The sequence below is a fragment of the Hoplias malabaricus genome, chromosome 14, assembly GCF_029633855.1.
Source record: "Hoplias malabaricus isolate fHopMal1 chromosome 14, fHopMal1.hap1, whole genome shotgun sequence".
In the NCBI taxonomy this organism is placed as follows: Eukaryota; Metazoa; Chordata; class Actinopteri; order Characiformes; family Erythrinidae; genus Hoplias; species Hoplias malabaricus.
The window spans coordinates 17,170,371-17,191,637 of record NC_089813.1 but is presented as its reverse complement, the minus strand read 5'-3'; the positions used below and the strand labels follow the sequence as shown (position 1 = coordinate 17,191,637).

General features: G+C 37.3%; 1 protein-coding gene across 2 annotated transcripts in view; it reads left to right on the top strand.

Moving 5' to 3' along the window:
• ralgps1 (Ral GEF with PH domain and SH3 binding motif 1) overlaps positions 1 to 21,267 on the top strand; it is a 165,307-nt gene that overhangs the window by 137,480 nt on the left and 6,560 nt on the right. For both annotated transcript variants that reach the window (XM_066643689.1, XM_066643688.1), the window contains exons 10-15: positions 7,067 to 7,204; positions 7,653 to 7,746; positions 10,944 to 11,011; positions 15,078 to 15,204; positions 15,901 to 16,055; positions 16,983 to 17,031. In XM_066643689.1, the coding sequence (XP_066499786.1) occupies positions 7,067 to 7,204; positions 7,653 to 7,746; positions 10,944 to 11,011; positions 15,078 to 15,204; positions 15,901 to 16,055; positions 16,983 to 17,031 (631 nt within the window). The remainder of the gene's footprint in view (positions 1 to 7,066; positions 7,205 to 7,652; positions 7,747 to 10,943; positions 11,012 to 15,077; positions 15,205 to 15,900; positions 16,056 to 16,982; positions 17,032 to 21,267) is intronic.

The window sequence follows — 21,267 nt, the reverse complement described above, 5'->3', positions numbered from 1 at the left end:
AAAGTGAAAAGGCTAACTGTGAAAAGAAAACATTGATTTTTTTTTCTGCATTGTAAATGTCAAAATAAAAATGCAATGTATTTTTTAGCTTTTTTACAGTTTTCATTTCCATCCCATAGTTTACATCATTTACATCCCACGTGATTAAGCTATATATGGACCCACTTGTATCATGAAGCCATATCTGATGCACATGGCAGTGTCACATGTCAATATTATGAGATTATTTCACATTTAAAACCAGCAGTAGCAAAAAATTGTCAACTTGTATTTAGAGGGGAGGTACTACCAGCAATTTTTCTCCAATGTTAATTCAAATTCCAAACTGTTCCAGGACTCCACCATATAACAGCTAGGAGGGTGAAAGCTAGCACACGATATGTGAAGCCATTCAACACTTTCTTTCAAACTGCCACAAAAAGAGCACAAAAGCTCAGCTCATGGTTTATTTTTTTCATATCGCTACATTATCATAATGGAAAAGGAAGGGGAGGGAGGGAATTGGTTTCTTACCCTAGTCTGAGAGTTTCATGCAGTGCAGAGTCCAGATTAGCAATAATAGATGCCCTATTCTCCCTATTACAGGGTAATGGAGCATCTCAATGATTTTGAAGCTGTAATTCTAAAGTAAAAATATTACTTAGTGTTCCTTTAAAGGCAACATATACAATCATGCTGTTTTCTGGTTTGTTTACATTCAGAAACTCTTTTTAAGGTTGAACAGTATGTTTGAGGAGGAAAACAACTGTTGTACATGGCTTAAGTTTACTGTGTCTGTAAGTTTTTATTCACTGTTTGAATTACCACAGAAACTCATTTGTAACTAGATTTGTTTAGTTTTGTAGCACTTTCGCTCTGTTTACATTCATACAGTTACCACTTTCCCCAAATATTCCTCCCTTGCGCCCAATAATTCTGGGTAGGAACTGGATAAGCTGTTACAGACAATGAATGAATGAATTAATTATATATGTCTATATGGCCCACCTATTGAGCAGGAATACAGCAACATCCCCATCTCGGTTTATACTTTGCAATGTTTGGAGGACTATTCCCTTTTATATGCCTTTTCTTTACCTTAACCAGAGAGAGAAAACCTAGCATACCTGACCAAGACACTTTGTTTTTAACCCCTTTTACTGACACTGTGGCTTTGTAAACACTTTTCATGATTTTGAACACGCAAACCGACTGGAGAACTAGTAAATAGTGAGGAAATAATTTTTAGTTTTTTTTTTTTTTTTTTTTTACTAAAATTGTGAATGTCTTCTTAAATTTTATTGTGTACTTCATTATATGAGTGATTTTAAAGGGTTAAAATAAAAACATTGTAAAGTGTAGGTCAAAATAAACCTAGCTCTACAATATCAATGATTTGCAATTTTGGCAAACACTGAGTTGTGTACTGCAATGTCTCATTTTCTTGAAATGGGATTCTTACCACGGCTCTGTTAAGTTTTCCAGTCTTGAAACCACAACCAGAAAAGAATTCATTTATGAGAAGAGCACGGGTGGGTCAGTTGAATTCAACTGATTGAACTCACTTGTGTTTAAACATATCACTCTTGCATACACATGCCTTAAGACTGTGGTCCACGACCACATGCTTCAGATATCCTTCCCCTTCTAGAGCAGATTAGGCATCCCAAGCTTGTGTACCATGATTAATAAAAGTATCTTGGATTGAATATCTTTGTTCCATTCTGAGTTTGAGATGGACCTAAAATAACCACACGCTATTAGAGACTGAGATTTAAAGAAGCAATACAGTCGCTCTTAAGGCAGTCCTGCTGCTGGCTATTTAGGATCATTCCTAGGGCTCCTTCAGTGTTTCAGATGTGCTTTTCCATTCCCACATCTCTCTGTGATGGCTTTCAGAAGTAATAAAATGTATGATACTCTGTCTGGCTCCAGTATATACTCTGTGCCCCAATTTTTTTCTCTCATGAGCTTTTATAAACTTGAGCAGTTTTGCTCCATTTCTGTTTTAATGGCGTGTTATGCTGCTGTTCTCTGGTGCTGTTGTTGGTCATGAAAGTAGTTTAGCATTTAATAGAGCACAAATCTCTCAGTGCTGCAGTGAAGGTTTTAGCCTTCAAGGAGGTCTACATTTTTAATATTTTAATACATGTGGATTTAATAGCTCTGACTGTGATCCATTTTGCTGTTGTATAGCTATCTGTCTTGGTCCCATCCAAATCAGAAAGTAAAAGTATAATTAATACATAAATCAAACAAACACATAAAATACAACATGGCAGCCTCTTATTAATAAAAAATGCACAAGTTACATCATTTTAAGGTGTTAAGGTTGCAAAACAGCTGTACCACTACCAAAACAGCCACTACCAAGTAAGTATTTGGAGGAGCCATATGTTGTGTGTGTGTGTGTGTGTGTGTGAGAGAGAGGGAGAGAGAGAGAGAGAGAGAGAGAGAGAGAGAGAGAGAGATCCCCTTCCAAAATCCAGTTCCTAAATTAGTGTCTGAGCTTCAGAAACATTATTTCCATACTCCATGTCTGTCCAAATTGTTTTGAGTATTTATAGGCCAAAGGCTATAATTCTCACTAAGTCTGTGGCCACACATGATAAAGTATCATTGATTGATATTAATATATCACAGCTGATGGATATCAGTCACTAGGCTTTCTGTGGCAAATATTCACAGCTCATTTTAGTTATTTTATAGTTACGCTATAGGTCCAAAATTTGCAAAGTTTTTCTCTTCAACTGTGCACACAAAACCAGCACCAATAGAATGGGATGGACTCCATTCGCTGCAGGACGCTGCAGGAGGATATAGGACGCTTCCGTAGCTTTCAGATTATTTGTGGTAGTATTCTTGATCCAGAACTGAACTTGTACTCTTGATGTTCTTGTTGCTGAATGCAAACAAATCCTCTGAGCAATGTTCAATATTTTCTATAATTCCACCTTATAATATTAAATAAGAAATTATTACAGCCACCCGGAGGAAACCCATACAGACACAGGGAGAACACACCAAACTCCTCACAGTCAGTCACCCAGAGCAGGACTTTATCCCACAACCTCCAGGTCCCTGGAGCTGGGTGACTGCGACACTACTACAAAAATAATAATGATATCTAATCTGTGCATCACACACATGCTAACAGGCTCCTACCATGTCAGTGTCACTATTGATTAAATATGTAAAGAAAAGATCAATTATGCAGAGAAATGATTTGAATACATCTGTTGAGCACCACTATTAGATCTTATAGAATAAACAACAAGTGTAATTTCATATTTAAAAAAAGGTTGTATCTGAAGAATTTATTGTGACATAAGTGCGACATTTTGTATTTTGGCCATAAATAAATGAGCATAAATGACTAGAAAACAATCATAGCTTTAAATCATATCATTATTTTCTTTCATTTTGGATCTGTACTGATTTAGTTATCATCAGGTGAGATGTGCCTGTGGTTTATTGCTGTGATTAATGGGGTTAGTTGGTATTTTGCCATTTTAAATCAAAATGAGCAAAACTAGAGTCTGAAGAAAGACTAATAATATTAATTTATTTGATTTAAAGTTGCAAAATCACTAAAGTCTGTAAATGTCCTTAGGTGTAAGGGTCATTTATTTTAGAGTCTGTAATATGCTGGCAGAGCAAGGAGGACACTCTCTACATTCCATGTTTCTATTTGTGGGCAGCAATGGACTTCAGCAATTTCGTTTACTCATTCACATTACTGTCTTTTGTGTTTGGTTATAAAACAGAAATAAAATGCTTGAGAAATTGAAAATTTCATTTACTTGTTCTGAAAAAAAGACGGTGTATATCCATGTTGAATTGGTTTATTTAATTATTTATTTATATATAGGACATATATAGCTAAGTGAGTTTCCTCACTTCATTACTGTCATAGCAACAATTTAAAATGGAAATAACAATGACTTTTTCCCAAAAACACTTTTTAATGATCAGCCATAATATTATGACCACCACATTGTTTCTATATATTCTATCGTTAATCCTGTAATGTGTGAAATACCTAGAAAATACCCCCAATTAATCAGATATATAATTATTTGTCATTATTTTCGGCGTGCCAATATAAACCATCCGAGTTTATATAATGTCTCCTAGCCTTTCCTGTGTTTTTGCAGTAGATTTAGGTTTTATTATAAGCATTAATACTTTGTGACTCATTTGATGGTTAGCCACTTTAATAAATCAAATAAGACAGAAATTATTTTTAGTGAGTAAAGCTGTTTTAAATGGTTCTGTCTAATAAAGCTGTTCCATTTTTTCATGGTTGCAGGTTCGTGCCACTAACCTCCCATAAAACTGTGTTATTTGCCATTTGTTCAACTTCTCCCAAAAGCACACTAGAGGTTTTCAACAAGATGCATTTAGAGAAATGTATCATCTTCTGCAATAAATGTGTATTGTGAAGTTAAGTAGATTCATTATTATCTAATTGCACAGGTAACAATTTATTCTCCCCTGGGAAAGCTTAATGCTTTTTGCATTGAATGCTGATTGCATTCAGCCAGAAGTACATTAATGTGGTCAAATATTGAAAACGGATGATTAGTTATGGATAATTAATACCGCTCCAGCATGTCCCTAATGTATTGGAAGAAACTCCAACCCTCCAAATAGTGTACAGAGAAAAGACCTATTCAACAAGTGCAAATATGTGTTTATATCATAGTTGGTAGTATGTCTCACAGCCAACCTGGGTTAGATTCTTGCTTATGCTTATATCAAAATATAAAGTATATTATAGCATTAACTTACAATAATATACATCTGTAGATGGATTTTAATTGTTAATACATACATAAAAATCACTTTCCATTTCCACTTAATGTATTTTAAAAAAGAATTTTGTACTTTTCAGCTGAAACTTCTTGGAGTATAAAAAACAACTGACACCTCAAACCATGCACATCCACTTAAAACTCATTTTACAATATTAAAGAGCTTACGTGTCAGTCATTGTTTTACAGTTCTATTCTTCTGTCATGAATGTGTAAAATATTTTTGTCAGATGGTGTAGAGTTTAGTGGCATTCATTCTGTTTTAGTCTTTGGTAAGATATTATTTAGGTGAATAATGAGTTTAAAAGCATCAATTAGAGCTTTATTTCTGCTTTTCCGAACCTCAGGCATGTCCCTCATAGGTTTACAATTAAATTATATAAATAAATAATTATTTTTCTACTACAAGAAGAGTAGTATCCATTTTGGAGTAGTGTCCATTTTGGAAAAAAAATCATATTTGAGCCAAATCAATTTGGTTCGGAAATCGGATTTGTTAGGAATCGGGTTCTGTAATTGTATCACTCATCTGTGAGACAGTGTACAAATATGCAAATAGCATTTGAACAAAGAATGATCCATGTCAGGGTATCATGACAAATTTAGACTACCAAAACCAAAACCATTCACATTCAATCACCTGACCTGAGCTATAACATGGGTTATTATATTTAATAGGGACACACTGTGTCATTGCTGTAAAGCACTGAAACTTTATTTATTTAATTCTAAATTTCTTGATCCTTGTGGAGCCCATGTCCAGCTGTTAAGCACTTTGATTTGTGTTTCATGTATGAAAATAAAGTGTTTTATTATTCCTGGTAAAGTCTCAGGCATTGTGATTTTACTGTCACCACAATGCTAATTTTTACCTGCCTGTACAAACATGCTAATTAACCTTGAGCCTTGCTGATGAAGGGGGAAATAACTTTACAAAAAAAAAACAATTTCCTCATTTGAATTCAGTTGTGCATGAAGAAGCAAATGGACTCATCATTAAAAGCGGCACACTTTCAGGACCATTTTATCTGTTTCTGCTTGTTAAAAAGTGCTGCAGTATATAGAAGGAAACAGAACAGTGTGCAGCTGCCCCCAGGCTTCAGAGTCCAGTTCTATCTCTTGCATAACCACTCTATTATAGATTAATGAAGTTTAGAGACAGAATTTTGGCCTTCAATGAATACAGATGATGTTTACACTGTTAATACTGCTGTGGATTGAACTCTAAGCTACAAAGTACAAAAAGTACAAGAGTATCAGCTCAAAACACAGCCACTCTATATCAGCATGCTCTTGAGATGTAGGTTCAAGTCCCGATCCAGGTGACTGTCTGTGAGGTGTGTTCTCCCCGTGTCCGTGTGGGTTTCTTCCAGGTGCTCTGGTTTCCTCTCATAGTCCAAAAACGCATGTGGATGGTAGGTGGATTGGCTATTCTAAAACGTCCATAGGTGTGAGTGTGTGTTGGCCTGCAAAGGATTGGGGTTCCAGCAACATAGTGATATTAAACAAAAAAGTAATTAGTAAATAAATATGTGTGGCTATTATGTAACCGAGTAAAAATTAGATTCTGTCTAATGGAAATTAAAGTACTAGTATTTGAATCCATCAATGTTTTAATGTGGTTAATGTGGTTTCCTCCCACGGTCCAAAAACCACATTGGTAGGTGAATTGGTGACTCCAAAGTGTCCGTAGGTGTGAATGTGTGTGTGTGTGTCTGTGTTGCCCTGTGAAGGACTGGCGCCCCCTCCAGGGTGTAATTCCCGCCTTGCGCCCAATGATTGCAGGTAGGCTCTGGACCCACCGTGACCCTGAATTGGATATGCAGTTACAGATAATGAATGAATGAATAAATGAATGAATGTTTTAATGTACCAAGTTTCTACAAACATCTGCCCTTAAATAAAGTATCTAAAAAAATAAAGAAATCGTTTTAAATAGTCGATATACCTACATATTTTGAAGATATAAGCATAATCATAATATTGCTGTCACATCAAAGCCTTATCACTCCTGTGATTCCGTTTACACTTTGTGTTTATCTTTAGAATGGACCTACAGAAATAGTCTAAATCTGCTTAGCATAATATATTGGTACCTAATTTGTGTTAAATGTAAGAGTGTGTCTGTATTTACATTTCCTTTTAACTGTGACAGTATAATTATTTATACAGACTAAGCATGTATAGATCACTTTTCACAGTGAAATTCAATCTTTTGGCCAATTAGTTATGAAAGTAATCTTTTGTCTGTCTCTCTGCTTTCTTTTCAGGAATTTACCTGTTTGATATGACCTACATTGACTCCGCCTACCCAGCCACTGACAGCATCATAGAGACAGAGCAGAGGACCAATCAGATGAACAACCTGCTGCGTATCATTTCTGACCTGCAGATGTCCTGCAATTATGGTCAGTCTCACACATAATTTATTACATTCATTAATAAGTGAAAATATTAGTAAAAATATTGAGTACATTGAATAAGCATTATTTTCCCTCTATGTTTTTAATACATTTGATTTTTCCAGTATATTAATGAGAGAAAAAAAATTAATTATAAGATCTTTTGTACAGTGGCCACAAGAGGGACCCACTGAGTTTTAAAATGATTTCCTTTTCTTGTGCGGGACACTGTGTGGGGAATTTTGATGCATTTGACCTTAAGGGTTGATAGGATGACCTGTTGTGTTGTGTTTTAATTTAATTAATTTATCCGTTCATTCATCCATTCATTCATTATTTGTAATAAAATTTCAGAATATGTATAAATACATTAAGTGTATAGCAAATGTAAATATTTTCCTTTGAATGATAAATGTGGACTTTATTGCAATTTTCCCCTACATTCTCCCCACAGATTATTTGCTGACATTGCCGCATGTGCAGAAGTACTTGATGTCTGTGCGCTACATTGAGGAACTGCAGAAGTTTGTAGAAGATGATAATTATACGTAAGTTATAAATGCGTCACATGTGAGTCATGGTCAAGGGAATCCAGTTTGAATACCAATGGTGAAGTGAAATATTTTGCTGATATTCTAAATGCAAATAAGGTAGTCTACCTTATCAAACTTTTCTGTAGACTTTAAAAGGTGATTGTTTAAACCCTTGTCCAAAAGATAACATAGCACCCTTGGGGTTTTTATGAATTATACAAGACATGCTTTGGTCAACGTTTTCACAATTCTTGCTTGGTTCTATTGTTTTACTGTTCTTACCTTGTCTGTTTTTCCCTGATTTAGTCCTGTTTTTGTACATTCACATAAATGTGTATACAGCACTGTCTGGGGAGGTGCTCAGATGAGGGATAGACACAGATCTAATGAATCACCAGCTGACTTCAAAATGTGTGTCAGATCTGAACAGCATGATTTTTGAAAGGCTTTTTCTTGGGGTTGGTTGGCACTCCGGATACATGGTATCATAGACATGTACACATGTGCACTGAAATATTGTATTTAATTTGGTTAATTAGTTATGCATTAAATGATTCAGATGAAAAATTGAACAGCAGAATGTGCCTTAATTTTTTGCAGGCGTATTAAAAAATATATAAAAATGACATACAACTTCACCAGATCATTTCCATTTCAATATTTAAAAAACCCCACAAATGTTAGTGATGTGTTCTCATAAGATGATGTCATGTGTTTGAGGCTCTCCCCACTTCCTCTCTGCAGTCCAATGTTCAAATATCTTCCAGCTGCTTTGTGTGGTCCTGTCTGTCTCTTCTCTGTGGCAGTCGTTTAAATTTCCAACATCACACACACTTCTAAAAGCAACATAATGAATTATTTTTGTCCATACGTTCTATAAACAAGGATTTTTTGTTAAAAACAATTAAGCTTTCAGCAAGTAAATAGGGACTGTAATGAATAAAGCAGTATCAATTCTAAGATTTAAATGCAAACAACACCATGTTTAAGCTGTGGCTTCTTGTGTAGCTTGTGTAGTAATACTGTAAAATTATTTTTTTATATATTACGCTGCTGCCCTCAGTGTTGTCCAGCTTCATGTAATGAAAACCATGCTACATTATGAAAAAGAACTCTCAATTATGCTAAACAATTATGACATAATTTAAGCAGCTTAGCTTTTTTTTTCCTTTTAATTTGAAACATATAATAAATGACTATTGCTTAGTACTGAAATATGCACTAAGCCAGTAATTTTATGAGACATATTAAGCAAGTTTGTATGTTATCTAAAAACTATCAGGTATGTACATCAGTAACTGTATGAAGTTAATGGTACATATGTAGTACAGACCCTCTTTCTGAAATAGATGGGAATTTTTGTAAAAAGCAATATAAATAAGAATCTGTGGTTTGTTAATTACCTTGAATTTTCATTTGACAAATGTACTCTAATGTTTTCATGGACCAATTTGATTGTGCTTTGTTAATATTAAAATATTTTGTATTTGATTCATGCAATGCATTCAAAATTTGTACAGAGTCATGTTTACCAACTTTTCTTATAATTAGATGTCTTGATCCTTTGGGAAATAAGGAGACATATTGTTGCAGTTTTGCAAAGGGAATATTTGCCCATTCTTGCTCGATAACAAGAGCTGCTCAAAAGTCCTGTGCAGTCTGAACTCAGGCCAAAAAACCTAGATGCCAATGTCATCAGTAGGTTGTGCAACAACATGAATTGACTGTTATACCCCTCAATGTAAAAAAATCTAAATCTTGAGCAACTCTGACATATAGGTATTTAATTAGGTTTGGGACACAAACAATGCCTTGTGATAGATCATCCAGGATGTGTTCCTGCCTTGGGCCCCAGGTAGGCTTCAGACCAACCATGACCCTGACAATGATGAAGTGTTTATAGAAGAGGAAGCAGTGAATCATATAGAAGGTAAACTGGCTTTTTAAGGCCTCTTATATAACTGAACCAGTCTCAAAACAGTAGCTTTCGAGAAAGTTTATCTAGCATAACAAACCTGTTTTTCCATTTTATGATGCCTTCTTGACCTTGCACTGTGGGTTTTGTGACTAAGAAGTGTATGCAGTCTGGACTGGACTTTCACATACTAATCTGTCTCCAGAGTGTAGCCCAGAAAAAGTAGGATTGGCAGGGAGGTAAGACTGGGGCAATGACATCATCGTCTGGCCTCCTCTGTGGTTAAAATCAAAACCAAGGCTTTAGTTCCTGCTGTACAAGACCATATTTCTTAAGAGGACAGCTCACGTACCTGTTTTTTTTAATTCACCATAATTAGATGACTAAAATCTAAACATAGTCAATGTTTACTAGCTAGAGAAAAAAGTGCTCGGTTCTAGGGATTGGAACTGTTCACAGCAGTGGTGATGGGACCTAGATGTCAGAAAAGTTTAATCCCTTTTTAAAAAATACTTACTGAACAATGAATTGCAATGAATGCATTGCCTGATGCACCATTATAAATATCCCTATTTTATAATACATGTATTACCATTATAAATGTCACATAAAATATTATGTTCCCTTGTCATTTTAAAGATGAAATAAAATGGATACAAGATATGTGTCACATCCTGGCCCAGTCCTGTTTGTTTTCCCCGCCATGTGCTCTCTCAGTACATGGCTCTGTCTGTTATTGTCCTTGTCTCCACCCATGCCCCGCCTTTGTTCCGCCTCCTTGTCTTTAACTCTCGTTATCTGTTTCAGGTGTGTCTCGTCTCTTCATGTATTTAAGTTCCCTTGTGTCACTTCCTTTTATCAGTCATTTGTTTTGTGTGGTTCCCATTGCAAGTCGTGGTGTTTTGTGTTTTTCCAATTCCTAGTCATGTTCTATATTCTTATTCAGTTATTCCTTGTTTTTCGTTTCCTCGTTTCATGTTGTTGTTTTGAGTCCTTTCATTTATTCAATCATCGTGTTTGCCCTCAAGTTCCTTTGTGTTTGTTTTGTTCTTTTCGTTAATAAAATCACTGTGTTGTAGTGTGTGCGTCCACCTCCGTCACGCCGCCCTTCGCGTTACCCTGACAATATGCAAAGATATTTCTGCCCTTTGATTCCTCTGTTATAAAGTAATTCAAGATTAAATCAATGCACTATGGATTTTAAAAATCATGGATATTCCTTCTCTCTTCTTATATATACTTAACTGTCATTTTGCTTTAGAAGTTGCATCTTCTGTTTTTACACTTTTTCCTTTAGGCTTTCACTGAGGATTGAACCTGGGAACAGTTCCCCTCGGCTGGTGTCTTCCAAAGAAGACCTTGGAGGTACATAACTATTTTCTTAATTTATATCCTGTGATCTTAGTTTTCCATTAGCTTAAAACACCATAGTGTGTTTATTTTCCCCTGTAGAATGATTGTCAGGCACCAGTTACAGAAAAGTAGCTCTGCTCTACATATATGTAAATAGTCATCTTCATTGATATTTTGCAAATTAGCTTTGTTTAATGGAAAGTCATTGATCTTTATTCATGTAAAATATTTATGTACAAATTACTCCACATCTTAATAACGAATAAAAGATGCTGTTCAACAACTGTCCATGACCTTACTTACAGATCACTTGAAAAATAATTACCTCTACCCTTAAATATTTACAAATTGAAGTCTGGACTATAGCATCCATTAAATATAAATTCAAATGTAAAATATAAATGTAAAATAATAACAAAAACAAGATCAGGCATGGCTAGTTTGGCCAGACCATCACCAATATTCCAGTAAAGGGGAAGGCAATTCTGGCTCTTATAGGTAAGCCAGATAATTTAGCTCAGCTCCAGAATACAGGCCGACACTCATTAGAGAACCAAGGAAAAACAAAAGATATAATCTCTTAGGCAGGAGCTGGCTCTCATTGTTCACATAAAGGAGCAAGTTCAAAGAGCTGGTTAGTTCATGATAAACACATCTCTACATATTATAGATTCTTCTTAATGCAAGTACTATGGAAAAACATTTTTAGCAGTGGAATAAAATGTGATATGTTTTGTGTCATGCAGTATGAGACCCTGCACAAAAAAACACAATAAGACAGTACGATTTTCCTCAGGGCCTGAAGTAGACCTTAGATTTAAATCAACCGAGAAAATATGTGTGAAGCAGTAATTATTAATGTTGTTTCATTTCATGGGGCTAAAATGTGAAACACTGAGATTCACATTTTTTGTAGAATTGTTTAATATAAAATGGAAAAATACACTGGAAATGGCCTCAGTAATGTTAAATTAAATTCAACAATTTGACAGCTCAAAGAACTTCTTCAGAAGAACAGACAGAACACACTCACACTCACACATATGGACAATTTTGGGTTGCCAATCCACCTACCAATGTGTGTTTTTGGAACGTGGGAGGAAACCGGAGCACCCGGAGGAAACCCACGGCGATACAGGGAGAACAGACAGTGACCCGGAGCTGGACTTGTACCCACAACTTCCAGGTCTCTGGAGCTGTGAGACTACCTGCTGCGCCACCGTGCCACCCAGTAATATTAATTATTATTATTATTTTAATTCAATATCAATTATATTTAAATGTATAGTACTAGTCCAAAGCTGTGCTACCTCACCCACAATTATGCTGTGGAACTGTCACAGCTTTCATGGATTTGATGTCCAAATACAGCAAATGGTGATCCACAACCAACTCAGTATGCAAAAAGGTAACTCACCTGTGCGTTCAACACCCCCAGTTTGATATCCTTTTTGCACATGTGCATTTTAACAAGGTCACTCAATGGCGATTGCTCTACAACTGCAAGGGAAGCTCAGCTTCCCCTAAAATGTAAAAAAAATAAGTGATAAAATATATACTGTTGTGTGTACATGTCATTGAATAAATATGCACTACAACACGCTCAACTTTTGTTCAGAATCAGCTTCTTATCACTGGTAAAACGCGGCTTTCCTCTCAAACATTCCCACAGCTTCACAGTGATTTAAATGGTGTGGACGCTGAGCGTCCGCAGAGATCAATAGCGAAGCAGCGAAGTGCAGCGACAGTGCAGCGTCCCGCCCATCGGACGCTCAGCGTCTCTGGGGCTCTATGGGGCAGTGGGCTGGCCTCGGCTGGCCTGGACGCTCAGCTTCTGCATGATGATTGGATGATCTGTCTGAGGCTGAATCCTTTTTTGATTGACAGCGAAATGAGCGAATCAGCGATCCTTTGGTGTAGAGATCCATTGGAGCACAGGCGGACACACTTCCCATGGGCCAAGGCCGTTTAAGCAGCCTAGCTCTGCTGGCCATTGAGAGGACACTAGTCAAGTCCCTGGAAAAGACCCATTATTGGTACGACAGGGTCTCAGATCATTTTCTTAAAAAGGAACGGAGGGTAGAATTTACACTTATAAATAAACCGACACATTTTATGATGTAGGCCGAAACTGAGCTTCCCCTCCTTGAAAGACCAGCATCCGCCACTGGTTACAGCATCATGTTAAATGTTGCCAATCAGCTTGAAGTCTAATTTACATTTCTTACTTTCTATGAACATGTATTTCCACATATAGGATTTAATCATGTATAAGAAGGTTGTGTGGTCCTTCTCCTGTTTCCTGAGGAAATACTTGGCTAAATTTGTGCCAGGTTTATGTGAGATCAACCAACTTCAATCTAAGACTACAACTCTTATAAAATCCCTGGAGAGATATAGTAGTTAAGCATACTTCCCCTGTTTTTGTTCAGATGGCTGATTTGATGGCTTTATGGTTCTAACATCTGTTGTTACACTATATGGCAAAACGTAAGGGGTGGTCGGTTTGGAGGATGGGGTTTGCACATTGTGTTTTCAGAGGTTCTGTGGTTCCTCTTGAGCAGGATGGTGACATCACTCATTACCTACATACAGGAAACCATTTAGCTTTGTCAGATCCAATTATTGTTAATGTGTGTGAATGTTACTTTTCCAGTCTGTGAGCTAAAAGCTCTCATAATTGTCCTAATAGGGTGAGACAGATTATGTTTTGTCTGAAATGAAGCATTTGAAGTATAAATGCTGAAAATATCCCTTATGACATGTAGTGACTTTACATTTATTCTTTTAGAAAATGCTACATATAATTGTGGTTATAGATAATTGAATACTCTAACATGGAATTTGGTGCCATTTCCTGGGAAAGTAGTAAAATTATGAGATATGTGATACAACACAAAAGTTAAAAATAAAAATAGTTTTTTTTTTTAAATCTTGGTAGTACTGCCCCCTGCCATCATATTGATCAAAACCCTTGAGTTCCAACAACTTTGCTGCTGAATTTACAAAGGCCTAAGTTAAAACAGATAGAGTTTACACTTCTCCAAACTCACAACTAGGTATTAAAGTCAGTAGTGTCTCTTTTCCATACCCGTGTCTCTGGAGTCTCTGACGAGGCTGTAATGATGGAGTCATTTGGTGGCTGTGGTCAGAAGTAGTGTGCACTTCCATACACAAACTGAGAAGAAAAACCTGTTTACTATTAGTGTGGGGCACACTCCATTCCCCTGTTAAAGTCAGCAGGGGGCTCAGAACTTCAGGCTAATTATCAACAAATGACTACTGGCTGCAGGGCCACAAATACTTGCCTAGTTTTACTGTGCAACGGAAAAAAGCCCCAGAGTAGACTGCAGGAGAGACACAGGCTTTAGCAGTAGTAAGCCATGATTTTTACTTTGTTTGTTGTGTGATAGGTGCTATTTAATCTGCTGACACTTTATTGATTCAAACGAAATAGCAAGACATTACAGTAGCAAGACCTACTGTACATGAACAGACATATATGTCCAAAATAGATTACTGCAGTAGGCATCCTCTGAATATCTGTTAACTCTCATCTGTTAAGAGTTAGAACATGGCAGCACGTGTGTGTTTTATTGTTGTTGTGAACCGGAAAAGTAAATGTAAGTAAATCTAAAAGGAGTTAGTAAGTAGTTGCCAAAACCCAAGGGAAGCAATAGCACAACAATTTTTCATCAACATGCAGCTGCTGAAATTATACATGAAAATAGATGATGTACACAAGTTTCTATTGAGTTTACAGACTTTATGTTGTGAACACAGTCTGAGTAAACTTTACAGCAAAGCTTGAAATAAAACTCTGGAGCTCTTGAGCAGCTACATGACCTTAATATTAACATACAATCAAAAGTGGATGTGGACTGGCTGGATGAGGTGGAGTGACGTTTGTAATCCAAAACTAATTTTTCACCACCTCTGACCTCACAGATGTTTCTGCAGCTGGATCCCATCAAATCATAATGATGTGGATTTTGGTGTGTGTGTATGTGTGTGTGTGTGTGTGTGTGTGTGTGTGTGTGTGTGTGTGTGTGTGTGTGTGTGTTTGCATGTGACTCAGGACCTTCAGAAGAATCCGTCTCAGTGATATACAATCGAAGACCAACATGTCCTGATACTTCAGTTGTATCCCACTTGCCTACTCCACCTCCAGCTCGCCACAGGAAGAGCCACAGTTTAGGCAATAAGTGAGTATTTTACATTTGTCATGAGTATTGTACATTTATTTGCATGAATATCTATAATACAGACTGATAATATATATATTTAATGTTTAATTTTTGTTAGCCTTAGAAATAAAATTACATATTTTAGTATACACACACACACATTTGCTTCCTGGATCGGGGCCTTGTCATAGCAGAAGGCTTGTGTGGTCTAATTACCTTCAGGGCTATATCGTTGGGAGTTGTTTACACCCAGTAGCGTCTAACAAGGCAAATAAGTCTGGAGTGAAGATCCATATGACCAGCAAAATAATGAAACAACGTGTACCCTGCTCGAGCTCAGGTTACCTGGACCTACCCCTGGAGCCAGGCCTTGGGGTGGAGTCTGATTGCGAGAGACGTGTGGCCAGGCAAACCCATGTAACCCGACCAGGCTCAGCCTAAAACGACAGTGTGGGAAGATCATGTGGGCCCAGAGTAGGGGTGTGGTCCAATGCCCATCAGGCATGGGGCGAGAGGATAAGGGCCCCTGGCATCATGAACCTGGGCAACAAATACCCCCAGGGGGAGCTGCTGGAAGTCGCGGGGGGACATAAATGCCTGGGCCTACACTCTGTAAGGTCCTCTTTATGTATACTGTCATACTGAATTATACTAGAAGCTTGTTTCTCTTTATATCTCTTGTCTTTTTCCTCCCTTTCTTTATACTCTGCCCAGTATGATGTGCCAGTTTGGAGTGGTAGAAAGTAAGAGTGCCACTTTCTCTGTGAAGGAAAAGGCTCGTCACCTTCTAGACGACAGTTTCTTAGAGTCTCACAGCCCTGTGAGGAACCACACACATGACTCTGTGTTCACCAATGGCATCTCATTAGGTACACCACTTTATTCCTATGCATGCTCACAATTTTTTATACTATGTCCAAATAATTTGATCCCCTCCAAAATTTAAAATAAAAAAACCCGTTCTGTTGTTTCATTAACATAGAGGTGCAGAAAAAGTTAAATCACATTCTCTACTCAAGTCCTACTTCCCCGTAACACATATTGCCAGTGTGATTGACTGTGCCTTTCCCTGCTGTCACGTGAGTCTCTGTAGTTTGGTTGTTAGCAGCGCCAAAATGGGAAGGAAAACTTTCCAGTCATAAGCGAGTATTACTGTCCAAGACTCAGGTGCAGCGTGGGTGACACATGGTTGTCAAAAGCGAGATGAGTCTATCATAATAACAACAGGCTAAAATCGTCTGTAGCTATAAATAACATGACTTGGAAATTAACAGCAGAACAAATGGCCAATTGACAGTTCTCTTACATTGTCATTTTATCACAGAGCAAAGGGGTAAAAAAAAAAAACAATGGGGGGGGGCTAGTTTCATACGTCCCTACCAATGTCAAGAGCAAATCTATGCCATTGAATATATGGTTGGAATAATCTTCATAAAAACATGAAATCAAAAAACACTTTAGGCCACTAGGGGTCAGTAAGTATCCATATTTAATGTGAAGGATCACTGAAGAAAATGTCTCATTGCTTCAGCGTATTAAGAAATTGTTTTTAGGTAGTATAAGGTAAAATATTTTGTTGAATTAAAAAATAATTTAAATGCTCCTTAAAAAATTTAACCTTGCATTTTTTAAGAGGCTTTATTGAAATAAGTAGATATCGTACACTGAATTGTACCATATAAAGCATATTGCTTTAGGAATTCCATGATGGTAATGTTTTCTTTACATGTTTTACCCAACCTGCTTACCCTTAATACATCCCTAAGGGGATCATAATTTCATTTTGTCTTTTTCAGGCAGCAGAGAAAGCTCTTTCAGTGATGAGTTGTCATCTACTGTTGAAAGGTAACTAGTTACCTATCACTCAAATTGCATTGAAATTAAAATGTTTTAAACATTAAAATGGCTTCAGTTCTATTTACAAACATCAGTTGTAACCTTAAGTGTAATAAAACAGGACTCTCTTTTTAATACACAGGGATGTGCAGTCAGGAGAGGCACTGCCTCACTCATTATATGCCAATAAAAATTGTCAAATCATCAAAATTGCATTTTGGTTAGTTCTGTAGTAATGCCCAGCAAAACACACTGAAGTTGGGCAGGAGAAAAATCTGCCTCACCTTAATGTGCAATCCTATTAAAATGTAACTGAGTGTGGGGAATAAGCAAGAATTTGCATGGAATCCTCCATAGTGTAGGTCATATTCTACACTATCTTCCATAGTGTAGGTTATTTCACATATGTGTAAATGATATTTAGGTTTATTTCTGCAGAAAAAAAGTATCATTAAAGGCAGCCATTACCTCTGCCTCAATAATGAGGGTGCATGAAAGCCCAAGCGCTAATGGTAAAGGTCACTGAAACTGGCTTTTGGAACATGGAATGTAACCTCTCTGGTGGGAAAAGTGCCTGAGCTGGTGCGCGAGGTTGAGAGGTACCAGCTAGATATAGTTGGGCTCACCTCGACACACAGTATAGGCTGTGGAACCAATCTCCTTGAGAGGGGCTGGATGCTCTTTCACTCTGGAGTTGCCCAGGGTGAGAGGCGTAAGGCAGGTGTGGGCTTACTCAAAGCCCCCCGGCTTAGCGCCTGTACGTTGGGGTTTACCCTAGTGGACGAGAGGGTAATTTCCCTGCGCCTTCGGGTTGGGGAAAGGGCTCTGACTGTTATTTGTGCTTATGCACCGAACAGCAGTTCAGAGTACCATGCCATACCATTCTTGGGGACCCTAGAGGGAGTGCTGGAGAACACTCATTCTGGGGACTCCATTGTTCTGCTGGGGGACTTCAACGCTCACGTGGGTAATGACAGTGAGACCTGGAGGGGCGTGATTGGGAGGAACGGCCCCGCTGATCTGAACCCGAGTGGTGTTCAGTTATTGGATTTCTGTGCTCGTCACAGTTTGTCCATTACGAACACCATGTTCGAGCATAAAGGTGTCCACAAGTACACCTGGCATCAGGACACCCTAGGCCGCATTTCAATGATCGACTTTATAGTCTCAATGGGCCTTTTTGCCAATACATCAATACATTTCAGATACTCTTCAGATACACCTTTATAAATGAAATCCATACACACATATATATACATACACACACACACACACACACACTCACTTTGTTCTAGAAGGGGAGCAACATTAGTGCTTGGGCTTGAGAGACAAGGGAGTGACTGAAATAAATATAGAAGACGAGGGAGAACATTCATTCACAAGACATTTATCCTGCCAAAGAAAGATATTGTGAGAGAGCACCAGATATCCAAATCAATCTTAATTTTATTCACAAGGGGCAAATAATTTTTGGAAAAGAGATTCTTAAGATTTGGTGTTAGAAAAATGCCCAAATAATTAAAACCATCAATAGCCAAGTGAAATGAGAAACCGTCCCCTAGAAAAGAATCCGAAGATGCAGATGAACCAACAGGGACATTAAACTGTAATGCCATGGATTTTGAAAAGTTTATTTTGTATCCGGAATATCTACTATATTGAGCAATATCTTCCAATATTACAGGAAGTGATTGGACAGGATTAGCAATAAATAATAAAACATCGTCTGTGTAAAGAGAAATTCTATGTTCCTCATCTCCCATTTTAATACCTGAAATATTGACATCCGTTCTAATCAACTCGGCCAGTGGTTCGATCATCCTTGTCTTGTGCCTCTTTTAATATGTGTAGGCTGTGAAATCTGTCCATTGGTTAGAACTGTGACTTGAGGGTCAGAATATAAAAGTTTAACCAAATTAATAAAATTTGGTCCTAAATTAAATTTCTCAAGTGTGGTGAAAAGAAAAGCCCACTCCACACGGTCAAAGGCTTTTTCCGCGTCAAGTGATACAATAAGGGCAGGGTGTTTAGATGTACTAACAAAGTCCACAATATTTAGTAGTCGGCATATATTGTCAGAGGCATACCTCATTGTCACATAGCCAATTTGGCCAGGTTTAATTACCTTTGGCAGTACCACCTCCAGTCTACGGGCGAGTACCTTAGCTAAGATTTTGCAATCGGTGTTTAACAAACTTATTGGACTGTAAGATGCATAGTCCTGAGGGTCTTTACCCTTTTTCAGAATTAAGCAAATTGTTGCCATTTTCCAAGCACCGAACCATGTTCAAGCAAATCATGAAAAACTGGTAGTAAAATTGGATGAAGTTCAGGCCAAAACGTTAAAAAAAAAAAACTCCTGTGGAAAGCCATCAGGACCAGGGGATTTATTAGAAGGCATGGCTTGCAATGCTTGGTAGACCTCTTCAGGATAGAACATAGCATTTAAATCAACCTTATCACCCTCTGATATGCCAGGAAGAGGTAGTTTATTAAGAAAAGACAAAATATCTGTCTCTGATGCAGTATTCTCTGATTTATAAAGGGACTGATAATAGCTTTGAAAAGAACTGTTTATAACTGAAGGATCATATGAAATGGAACTATCTGAATTTTTTAAAGGTTTAATTGCTCTTTCATTCTGTTTTTTCTTTAACTGGTGTGCAAGAAGTAGGGCTTGACTTGTTGCCAATTTCGTAAAACTTCTGTTTTGAATAACCGAGTCATTGTTTTATGTGATTCGTGTGGTTCAAATTAAGCTTATCTCTCGCCTGGCATAATCATAGCCAATTTGACTGGGTAGGAGAAGGCTTATGTAATCTTTATAACGAATAACTGTCTCCAGATCTAATCGCTCTTGAATCTGAATATTTTTTATTGAAGATGAATAGGAAATAATATCGCCTCTGATTGTAGCTTTAGCTGCGTCCCATAAGGTAGCTGATGACACAGGAGAGTGTTTATTATCCTCCCAAAAGTACCGAATGCGTTGACGCATATAATCACAAAATTCCATGCTAGTAAGTGAAGAAGAGTTAAACATCCAAGTCTTGCTATTAGATATTGGAATGCCTAATTTCATTTTCATATAGACTGGAGCATGATCAGACAGAACATTAGGACCTATTTTGCTGTCTGTTACAAGGTGAATTGAACTATTGGGTATGAATATATAATCAATTCAAGAATATGAGCTATGTGGGTTAGAATAAAAAGTATAATCCCTGACTTGAGGGTTTAATTCCCTCCAAATATCGACCAGTCCAGAATCCATGCATATCTGATTAAGCACCAGGGACGATTTGGAATTAGTTAAAAAAGTAGACGATTTATCTAAATTAAGATCCAAGACGCAATTAAAATCTCCAGCCATAATACCTAAATTATTGCGGTTATTTTTAAACAATAAATTAACATCAGACATAAATTTAGGACAGTCTTCATTTGGCAGTATAGTACAAACCGGATTCCAAAAAAGTTGGGACACTAAACAAATTGTGAATAAAAACTTGATGCAATAATGTGGAGATGGCAAATGTCAGTATTTTATTCGTAATAGAACATAGATGACAGATCAAAAGTTTAATCTGAGTAAATGTAACATTTTAAAGGAAAAATATGTTGATTCACAATTTCACAGTGTCAACAAATCCCAAAAAAGTTGGGACAAGTACCAATAAGTGGCTGGAAAAAGGAAATTGAGCATATAACGAACAGCTGGAAGACCAATTAACACTAATTAGGTCAATTGACAACATGATTGGGTACAAAAAGTGCTTCTCAGAGTGTCAGAATCTCTCTGAACCCAAGATGGTAAGAGGATCACCAATTCCACCATTGTTGCGCAGAAAGATAGTGCAGCAATACCAGAATGGTGTTACCCAGCGTAAAATAGCAAGAATTTTAAGTTATCATCATCAACCGTGCGTAACATCATCAAAAGATTCAGAGAATCTGGACCAATTGCTGTGCGTAAGGCCGTAAAACTGTACTGGATGCTCGTGATCTCCGGGCCCTTAAACATCACTGCACCTCAAACAGGAATGCCACTGTCAAGGAAATAACAGAATGGGCTCAGGAATACTTCCAGAAGGCATTGTCAGTGAACACAATCCACCGTGCCATCCGCCGTTACCAGCTGAAACTCTACAGTGCAAAGAGGAAGCCATTTCTAAGCAAGCTCCACAAGCTCAGACGTTTGCACTGGGCCAGGAGTCTTTTAAAATGGAGTGTGGCAAAATGGAA